The 11,317-nt window shown below is 35.9% G+C and overlaps 1 protein-coding gene across 4 annotated transcripts in view; it reads left to right on the top strand.

The window, feature by feature from the left end:
• The first annotated feature begins 2,861 nt into the window (after positions 1–2,861).
• LOC124141808 (cdc42-interacting protein 4 homolog) overlaps positions 2,862–11,317 on the top strand; it is an 88,711-nt gene continuing 80,255 nt past the window's right edge. For 3 of the 4 annotated variants that reach the window (XM_046509947.2, XM_046509954.2, XM_046509955.2), the window contains exon 1: positions 2,862–3,134. In XM_046509947.2, the coding sequence (XP_046365903.1) occupies positions 3,111–3,134 (24 nt within the window). In that variant the 5' untranslated portion in view covers positions 2,862–3,110. The remainder of the gene's footprint in view (positions 3,135–11,317) is intronic. The other variant, XM_046509956.2, reaches the window with a different exon arrangement.

The raw sequence follows: 11,317 nt of genomic DNA, 5'->3' as shown, positions 1-11,317 counted from the left end.
GAATCTTATTTGTCCATAGGAGAGGTTTCGAAGGGACATGACTCGTAATAGACACTGGTGGCGCTACGATCGCGCCCAGGAATTCAAGCCAAGTTCGCCAAGGGTGGAAACCGGACTTTAATAGTCAGTAAACTCCCTTGCCTCGGGAAGATGACAAAGGCTTGGCACCTATAAGTTGTGAATATATAAACTGAAAAAAAATCTGCACGTTATTACTATGACGTCATAATTACACTCTTTGGGCAAACAGGTTTCAGTTGACTGGTTTAATTGCAGATTGAGTTTTTTATTCGACCTTTCTTCCGGAATATATTACGCAATATAGATTATTGCAAATAGCATGATATGAACCATCGTCAAAATGTCTGTATTTCCTCTTTGATAAATATTACGGAAAGTTATCGACACTACGAGCAAATGTTCATCTTTCATTGTCCTCAAAGCTTTATTCAAGCACTATTTTCTCGTATAACGTCTTCTTACACAGTAGGTTACATGGGAATAGGATTTCTTCTAACTAATGTTTCGCTACATTCATATATCAAAGACATGAATGAGTGATTGTTGTTTTACGCGACGTCCTAGGTAGGCTCGAACCTGAACCATACAAACCGGTGATTGGTAAGGGCGTGGCTGACACACAGGCAGACGGGTCACACAGTGTGGCCACTGGTATCGATTTATGAACTATTTGTTTTACATGCATGGGGAATATTGGGGGCCTGTTAGCCGCATTTCCCATATTGAACGACACAGTCATACTGATGTAACACTTTTAATAGACCCGTGAAGATCCGAGGTAGAATAGGTCTTCAGCAACCCATGCTTGCCGTAAAAGGTGACTATGCTTGTCATAAGAGGCGACTAACGGAATCGGGTGGTTCGCTTACTTGGTTGATGCCTGTCATCGTATCCCAATTGCGTAGAGCGGTGCTCATGATGTCAATCACTGGATTGGCTGGTCCAGACTCGATTATTTTCAGACCGTCGTCATATAGCTTGAATATTGCTGAGTACGGCGTTAAACAACAAACAAACAAACAAACCGTTTACTATGATTTGTATGTTATTTAACGTCACAGTCACAATTACAGGCACATCACGACGACCTAAAAATAATTGAGTCCGGAGCAGACAAACCAATTATTGACAGAATTAGCTACGTCTTCTACCCCCGTGCTGTTGTACCTTTCAGGATCTCAAATCCGTGACCCAAAATTCCTCAAATATGAACTTGCGTCAAAGACATGTTTAACAAAAAGAAAGTAACACCGCTTTACGAATGCATGTATATTTTCCCTTTAGACACTCCTTAGCCATGCATTGATGTTATCATTTCAAAGCTCTCACTTGTTGAAATCGTGGGAACGTCTCTGATTACTTTCACAACAATTTGTTTGCGACTTCCTGGGACAAAACGTTGAACATATAAACATACCTCGTGATAATATACAAAGCAAAGTAATTATGATCTAAAATATAGGACTTTTTAGGTGGTAGTTAATTGTTGTTTTCTTTTCTAATTTAATGTGTACACCAATCCATTATTGGTCTTTTATACAGAATAGTATGTGAAATACTGACTGGAATGGTTTCGCATACTTTGCAAGAATTCTGAAGAAAATGCTATATATGGATTGCAAAATTGTTGTATTATCCTTAAGGTTAACAATGTGCAGCAACATTCCAATGATGACGTCATACAGTATTACTGACAAATGCGCAGTGATTACAATATCATACCATACAACCAATCCATGTGTAATAATGATTTCACGCACTCTACAGCAAATCAGACAGCATTGTTGATGTAATGTGTACTGACGTCACACTGGATAATTGTTGACGTCATGTTGACCTGTGTTTTCTCCTGGACACCAGACAGCTATGACACTTCTTCCGAAACCAGTAGCTAGGTCACTCACAGGATTGTATAAACTCTGTATATTACTACAGCTTTTTATTCCTGAATATTTACAGAAAAATATACCCTTTACATGCTGGAGATTACGATCACGTACGAAGTAAGATAAAAATGAGGTATGTATACAGAAACCCCAGTACGGAACTGTATAGTTAGAACTACCATTAATAATAATAATAATAATAATAATAATAATAATAATTATAATAATAATTATAATAATAATAATAAAACAAAAAATAATAATAATAGTGTGCTCATGGCGCTTACATTATTACAGGCAATAGATCAGTGAGCACTCGATTTTCATTCTCAGCTCCCTGGGGAGTATACAACCCAAGCTTACTGTGAGGCGCTAGAAGGTTAACAGCCTACCGGGTACCCACTCACTGCTAGGCGAACAGGGGCACATTTCGAACAAAGTCACTTGCCAAAGGAGACACCACATGTGGTGCATGTGCTTCATGGTGGGGCAGGACCGAAGCCCTAGAAACCAGTTAGCCCTACCAGTTATATTCTCCATTATCCTGGTAAATAGACTAAATATATCAGAAATTAAATGCTGTGAAATATAACTAAAATACTTAAGTTTAATTAAAAACTTCTGATCACAGTAAATGTGAGGATGGATTCACTTGAAGAAACAGAACCGCTTTCATCACGCTTTAAATTTTTTAAATATTATTTTCCTCACAAATATTCTCTTGTCACTTTACAGATTTGTCGAGAACAGTTGAAACTTGTCAATTTCAAAATACTAGAATCCGTTCTTAACACCAATCAAAAGAATGACTCAGAGAATATCATCTATCGTATTGCTTCAAAATTCCAATGTAATGCAATAACACATTCCAAAGAGTCTTACTTGCGGGACGCACCTCCTTTGTCTACCAGGAGTTACTTCCCCTTATTTTATATTTCGGTCTAATTTGTAATTTGTCGAGTGTTGTGCGTCCCAATTCAAGCAGTGGAGCGTCCCAATGCTCATTGTCTTTCACATATACCCATATACACATCAAACGGTATATGTTTCTGAAATTGTTACACATCTCGCATTTCCGGAAGTGCGCGTGAGGTGTCCGCCATGATTCTATTGATCCCAGAATAGAGGAAATAGTCTACTGACAGATAGATCAGAACATAACGTTTCCCGGCTTTTGCCAAACGAAATTGGACTTATGCAGTCATGAGCTGGGGAACTGAGTTGTGGGTAAGATGTGGTTTAATCATGATTTCTACTTTTGGAGGATTTACTGGTATTTTCCGACAACGTCGTGTGTCTTCATCGATGATGAAGACAGTCGCGTCTCAGTGAGACGCATGCAAAATGATCATGGATTCGTCATCTGATTATCAATTCAACATGCAAATCAGGTCGAAGCATTTGAAAATTGATATTGTTTCTTTCATATCGTATATGTACGGATACTGTATATGCCTTATACGTGATTGGACCGTTTGTGTATCTACTATCTTCTTCGCCCGCATAAAAACAATATTGTCTGCTGTCAGTAAAGATGGGGCTCAGACGCAGAACCAGTCAGAAGCAGCGATGTGCGCTGTTACTACTGCATGTCACATTGATATATTTAATTTTACACACTCGTACGATACATATACATATATATTCCCTACTTGCTCAACAGATCTGGTTCATTGTTTAGAAATTGTTGGTTAGATGTTGATTAACATGGTACTGGTATTGGCCAGACTGTCACAGAATAAGATACAGTTAGTAAAGGTTAGTTAGTGATGATACATATAGATAGCATATCATATTTATAAAGTTGTTTATGATTATAATAAGAACATCGACACCCAGTGTCAAAGTATAAATTTAGGTGAAATGTTCATTGATCATGACTTTAAACATGATGATATGCTGATTGTTTGTTTCCCTCGAGCATGTCAAGCATAGCAGTTTAAAGTAAGCTATGTTGTCATGACCATGTGGCCAAAGAATAGCATGTAAAAATGTCAACTATCTCTTGTTCTGGATTATATGATTAAGGAATAACAAGTAAAAGGGCTTACTCATATTAATCCCACAGACATATTTTTGCAGTCATCATATATTGAGCTACTTGTTGATTAGGTTCTCAATTACCGAAGTGCTAAACTGACAATTTACCTGGAATAATATCACCAAGAATGTATTGTGTATTGAACACAGATAATTGGCTGGTGATTGGTTTTCTCAAAACTTTAATTGATTAATATTACCACAGATGATTAAATATTCAGAAGTAGGCAGTAAAATGCATCCATTGATTTGTTACTGAGTTTGTCTGTTTTGTTGTTGCTTTTGGGGTCTTTTGAAAGTTAGCTAATTGTTTATTTGTTTGATCCTAGTTCATGGTCAAACAATTTCCATCTTGTTTAACTCAAAGACCAATATGCTTATACAACTGTTTACAGTGAAGGGAGATAACCTGCATGCTCTTACTGTTAATTCCTTCAAGAAATAGTCATACACTATATATACATGATTAATGATACACGATATGACATGATCATGTGGTGTTGAGGTAACCTGATGTCTCTAATCACATATCTGAATATTGTCATTGGTAAATGTCATAGTGACAATATTCAAGTGTTTTTGCATGTTTAGTTGGAGTACTTTGTTCAAATTGTGAAGAGAAAACGTGTTTGTGATATCTATCACCTGTTTCTCTTCATCTGAATGTAGTTAAACTGCCACACGAGACATGGTCATCACATATTATGTAGCCCAGATTATTTTTTCAGGTTTAACATTGACAGCACTGTATTCTTCTACATAGTACATGTACCTTGACATTTTCTCTTCTGAACAACTAACCACAGTAGATATAAAAAATGGAAATTGCTGTTTCATGAATGTTTCTCATGAAATTTTTACTGATAAACATGTTTTTACCTCACTGCATTGCATTTAATCATTGTGTGATGATCACTGCAGGTAGTGAATCCACAGGCTTCCTCAGTTGACATTCAGCATGATCAGGAAAGATTATTGTTGGGGACTATTCAGTCTCTTTTAGAGCTGATACGACCACATTCAAACTGTAGTCAAAGACTTGTATGGTTTACATTTTTTAAGGTTGGTTTGTTGGACAATTAGCTTTAGTCAATTGTGCAGTGACATTTTGTGTTATTTGCCCAGGTTAACTTTCCGCATGCAACCATGTTGTATGTTTGAGTTCTCAGGTATCCACACTTTCAGTCACTTTTTTATGTTTGGTTTTCATTGTGCAGAAAGTTGTTTTGTGATGTATTTTTAGAATACAATGTAGTTGATTCTTTTGTCACTTGTTCCCTATAATGTTGTTTTACATACCCAAAGTCCTAGAAATGACCAAAGCATAAAAGAATGCTATGTTCTACATGTTCTATGATTTACGATTTTGACCTATATTCTTCTTGACTTTGACCTTTTGGATTATTTGATGTTCAACAATTATTTTCATTTTTCAATGTAACGTAATCTAGGAACTATAATCATTTAGAAGTCTCAAGTTCTCTTAACATGTTTAAGGACAACATTTCCCAAAAATGTTGACTGTCATGTATTTGTTAGATCAAGTTAAGGTCAGCCATTACCATTCAACTGATGATCCACATTGCTGTTGCTTATATAGGTAGTGTTACCTATCCCATTTCGTCAACTGAAGGAAAAGTAAAGACTTGAGCTGCACAGTTTGACATAACTGAGATGATTGATAGCGTGACCTCTCCCATAAGACACACAGGCCCAGAGCAAGTATGTAGCTGGCCTCATTACGTCTAATAGGTTGGCAATGGAGTCCAGTGCTGAGTTGATGTTTGTGTTGAACAAGTTGATGTCCTACTGTTCACCATGTCTGTATTAGTACAATCGTAAACTCCATGTGGAGATAGGTCAAATAATAGCACGGTCACATACATTGTTTGAAATAAAGCAATAAAGTCAAGCCATTTTTTTTTTATTAGTTGGTTTGCAAAAATAATGGTCTGATATTCAATGTTGGTGGTTGAATTGTTTTTTAGAAACTTCATCTTCCACATTCGTACTGCTGCTAATAAATGAAAAACAACAAGTTTTAACATTGGAAGATTTACATAGGTAATTATTTGGGTTTCGTTTTTTTTAAGATTAAAGATTTTTATACATACTATTTACCATTTTATACAGACAGCAGTGATCAAAGCTCATGTTTTTTTGTTTTTTTTTATCTTTTCATCTTTTCATCTAATTGGAAAACAGAGTAGGCCCAACTATTTTGGGTTAAAAATGGTGTTATTTTCTTTCTTATTTGAATGTATATTTTGTGTGTCAGTCTTAATAACAACTAAGAAAGAACATGAGGCCTCAGTGAGTCATTGTCACAACCCTATGTTAAATGTAAAGATGTGGGGGCCACAGATTCAGAAACTTCCAGGACCCCAGCATGCCCCCATTAATTTTGAACACTGACATATTTACATCTGTGACCTGAATTTCATATGTGTTCATGTAGAGATGGATTCCTTATATTTAGAGATGACCTTGTTTTATCATTGTTGTCATTTCAAAATTCAAAAGAGTACACAGGCAGATATTGGTGCTTTAGCACTGACCAAGTAATTGGCCAATGGTTTGATCTGTACAATAGGGTTGTGCACAGGAATACATAGCTTTAAGAAAATATTTTTAAAAAGGTGTTGGAGGAATCATGGGTCAATATGTTTTTTAGAGCTACATATACCTGTAGGTTATGTCATTATTTCATGAAAACGATTAAAACAAATACAATCAACTAACTGATGAATAGAAACATTTCCAACACTAACCATTACTCACAATTATGTTTAGTAAGAAACTCTGAAAGTTATACATGATATAAGGAAATCCCAAAATAATTGGCTATCCTTTTTTAATTAAGAGAAGCTATGTGAAATTTGCACAAATCATGATTACACAAAATGTAGTACCAGGAAAAATACACGAATAAATATGTGTCGATTTACAAAAAAAATATTATTAGACAATGCTCAGAGTTTTGAAATGATCATCAGATGGCAGGATCACATTCTGTGTGCTTCACAAGTTCTCAAGTGCTAACTGTGTATACAGTATTATTGTCAGTTATTTTGAGCTGTTATTTAGCAACAATGAACTCATTGTCTGACTAATTAGCTGCACTTAGGCCATCAGCAGGCAATTATCTGAGGGGTGTGGATGGTCATTATGTCTAGTTATCATCATGTGTGAGGACTTTGATATGATAATAACTGGTGAAATGTTGCATAACATCCTTTAGAGTAGTCCTGCTCCATGACTCTGGAATATATTTATTTTATGAAAAAAAACCAAAGTAGATATGTATGCAAAAGCAAGTATAGCCAGCTCAAACTAGTTCTATATGAAATCAGCATTGGGGAAAATTATTTGTTAAATTTTAGAGTCGAGAAGGGTATTGTGTAATATAAGATTTCATAGAATAAATGTTAGTCTACCTTTAGAGATGCATAGGATATTACAAGCCATAGTCACATGCTGAGTTCCAGGTTAAGGGGATCCTGGGTCCGTGAGGATGTCGTCTAGAGTATTGGAATCTAGGGACCCCATAAACCTTTAATATACTACTCCACTTTTGATAGGGATATTTTTATTATGACATGACACAGAAAACTGATTCTTATGTCAAGGTATATTTTAATATATTTACATGTCTGATTATCCCTATCAAAAAATGAGTAGTATATAGGGTTGTGACAAGAAACCCTTTATTTTGATGGTGAATTTCACAGCAAATGTTCTTCTGGGATCCATCCCTTGCCCCGTGGACCCATCCATTGATTTAAGAGGGGTGCTAGGGTGTTATGATACAAACTTCATAAAAACATATTTGCACACACATTGATATTCATGCAATATTACGAAGTAAAGGGTTTGTTAAACTGTATTCACTCATCCCTGAATGTTGTGACTAATTTGGTCGTATTCAGCACACACCTGAACATATCATTTGGCGATCAGAATTTTAAGAATGCTTTATCCCTACTTCCGAATGTGTGATGTACTAATTAATGTAGCAAGTCAATACCTGAAGATATCTTGTTTCATAGGTTAAAAAAAATGGATTAAAAATGGATTTAAGATGCATTCAAACTGGACCCTAAATATCAGAAATGTCTCCTCTTGGATCCAAGGGAAAAGAGTCAACATATGCAATAGATCCCATTACATGGAAGTCTGTAATATTTGGCAAGTCTAGGTTACTACAGTTTCAGGAATGAAGAGTGTCTGGACTCCTTTAAATTAGATGCTATTAAGATAATTTAACAACTGTTCTGTAAAATATTTTCATTTTAGCCTATCACCTTGTCATAGCTGTAGGTGTTGGTGGTCATAAGGTCATGACCAGTCTGTTACAGACTGTTGAGCTTGTGAGTTGAAATGTGAGTCATAATATGTTCTACAATGTTTGTCAGGAAATAATGGACTTCAGAGAAGAATATTTAACTTTGAAATATGTTTCAGCTTTGAAAATAGGAAGAATATTAATGAAACAAAGATTTTCAGTGCCAAAGAGTTAATTGTGGTTCATTAGCCCAATTAGATTACTATAGAATGTGTGAGTGACCCGCGCCAGGGCTTGGCTTGTTAGGCCAGCTGGCACCAACTAGTGAACACCCCTCTTATAAACACAACACACTTTTACATGTCAGATCTTGGGACATTATAAGCAAAATATTCATTAATGAAGAAATAGTTGAAGAGAGAGGCTGTAGGATACCTTCATTATGCACTGCATAAGAAGACTGAGAGTTAATATGGTAGGTTACTGTGGCTACAGTTTTTGTTACAATTGGTCTTAGAGTAATGGTGGTAAATGTTATTAATGTCTTCTTGAGTTTCTCAGAAGGTAGAGAAGGACTGGGTGGCCCAGTTGTCTTTGCCTAGTTGCGCCCACCAGAAATCTATGATTGTGGGTTCAAATCCAGGTTCACCCGATTGTGATTCTAGGTTTGTCAGCACCATACCTGTGCTCGTGGGTGTCACTAAAGTGGTAAACGTCTAAGACCTGCATCACATCGGGCTTTCCTCCCACATTAAGCTGTCATGCCGTGATATAACTGGAATACTGTTCAAAGCGGCGTTAAACCCAACTCACTCACTCAGAAGTTAGTTTTGACTAAACTTGCTAAATGATCAAAAGTTGAGACAGTCTGCCCTAAAGAATCCATCAGAATGATTTTCAACTGATTTAAATCTTAACACAAGACTTACGTTTATAAGTTAGCCCCACAAAAATGTTACTTTGCTTGGATCAATCAGTATAGACTAAGAGGTAAGGACACTGGAAGATCATTTAACTTTGTCACTATGTGTGCAGCACCTTATCTCTATGTTCATATACACCACAATGCCATCACATCAGTCACGCAGCCTGTTATCACCCAGCACAGATAAGTAGCTAGTGTACATGTCATTGACCGTCATACTCAGGTCAGAGGTCATGGGTGGTCCAGAAGTGTAATCCACCAATATTCCTGTGCAGAGTTGTGTCCCTTAGCCATGCCAGTCTTCAGTTTGATTCCTTGTGTCTTGTTTATGATGATTGATCTGTCGACACCTTAGGTTAGCTCTGAGGTTTGACATATGAAGGAAATGTGTGATACCTGCATTATTCACCATTTCTTATAAACAGAAGTGATAAAATCTCATGTTATTATCTTTTAACTCTTTCCGAGTTTCGACACTGCAGGCTGGTACTCTGGCTGAGACGTCATGAGTATCCAGAAATTGCAGGCCAGTAGATCGGACAGGCCGTAGTCACATCAAAATGATATATATTTTTATTATCCTACCTGTCATATTCATTCATTAAAATCTATCACTTTTCACAATGTTCAAAAATATGTATTTCATTTCAGTTTATCATATTTTATCGATAGAATAAAAACTATATTGAAAAAATAAAAACACTGGGACATATGCTTGAGAACAGGTCCATATAAAAAACGGGTCAAATGTCAAAAAGCAAATAAAAGAAGTTTAAAGCAAGTCCTTACATAAAGTGATAAATATGATCAACAAAAATGTATCTAAAAGTTGTCAAACTTACATATAGCATGTTTAAGTTACTTTTTCCATCTTTTCATGCGGTTGCGTGTAATGTAAATCAAACGACATCTCATCTTTTGTCACCTTAATTTAGGCTTGGACACAAAGTTTAATGCCAAAATATATGCAGGTGAAATCTTTTTCACAGGTCGTAACGTAGCATGATACGTCCTCTAAGTTTCATATTTTTGTTATAGGTCACTCTTTCTTGCTTAAAACGTGCAAAATAATACAATTTAACCAAAACCTTTTGTCTAAATCTACACTTTATCATACACGAGGACGATATCCATTGCTGTAATTTGATTGGCTGCCTTAGGTCATGTGCTTGAATTTGACCAATCATGATCCTTGTAGCAGATTATGACACAAAAAACGTCATTAGAAACCAATTTCTGTCCAATAAAATCACGTTACAACTACGAAATACTCTAGGGGAGGTTACTGTAATATCATTTATGTTTAAGACTTACTAACGATAGCAAACATCAAATGAGTATTTTCTCATGTTACAGTGCTGACAGCCATCGGAGATGGGCGATGACAGATAATATTTGAGTTTAAAAAAAAATTTATTTTCCAATTACGTAAACAATCAAAACATAAAAGAAATAGGTAAGTGGATACTATGAAATCTTACAATTGCCAAAAATCGCCACAGTTTTCGCTTCCTTAGTGCAAAATCTGGACATGATGAATGTGTTTATAGCTTACATTTGTTTTAAGAACGACCTTAATTAAGTTGAAAATGCATTATTTCAATAATGTGCTAAATTTTACTTTCATATTTATTAACAGTAGGATTAGACCTTTCAAATGGATAATTTCCTTGATAAATGTAGGCTTCATCTATCACCGAATATGTCCGGGAACCCGGTGTCATAGTAGTAAAAGCTTCTGGATGACTGGTTTTAAGAGTTAAACTAATTGTAAAACAATGTCCAAATTTGTCAAAAGTCATTTTATTTTTTTTCTCATTTTCGTTCTTTTGTTGGTCGGTCTTTTAAATGAATAACGTTAAAAGATGGTACTTGTTGTTACCCTGTCTGGCGCTCGACATTAAGGGGCTAAAACAAGGAATGGTCGGCTCGGAGTCAGTATACTGTGTCTGAGTGGGGTATTCATGTTAAACTGCGGACTAGTACAAGCAGCCACACACACACACGTGCATGCACGTCGCTATATAAGTGCAATAATCTTGGACGCGACGTTAAACCCAATTTCACCTCACCTTTAAATGAATAAAAACAGTATAAGATCTTACATTGCCACTTGTCTGACACCCCTGTCCTAATAAATTGATTTTGGTCTAGTAAACA

Source organism: Haliotis rufescens, unplaced genomic scaffold (genome assembly GCF_023055435.1).
Source record: "Haliotis rufescens isolate VD_foot unplaced genomic scaffold, xgHalRufe1.0.p SCAF_8, whole genome shotgun sequence".
NCBI lineage: Eukaryota > Metazoa > Mollusca > Gastropoda > Lepetellida > Haliotidae > Haliotis > Haliotis rufescens.
The sequence above is the reverse complement of the archived record's forward strand: the minus strand, read 5'-3'. Positions and strand labels throughout refer to the sequence as shown.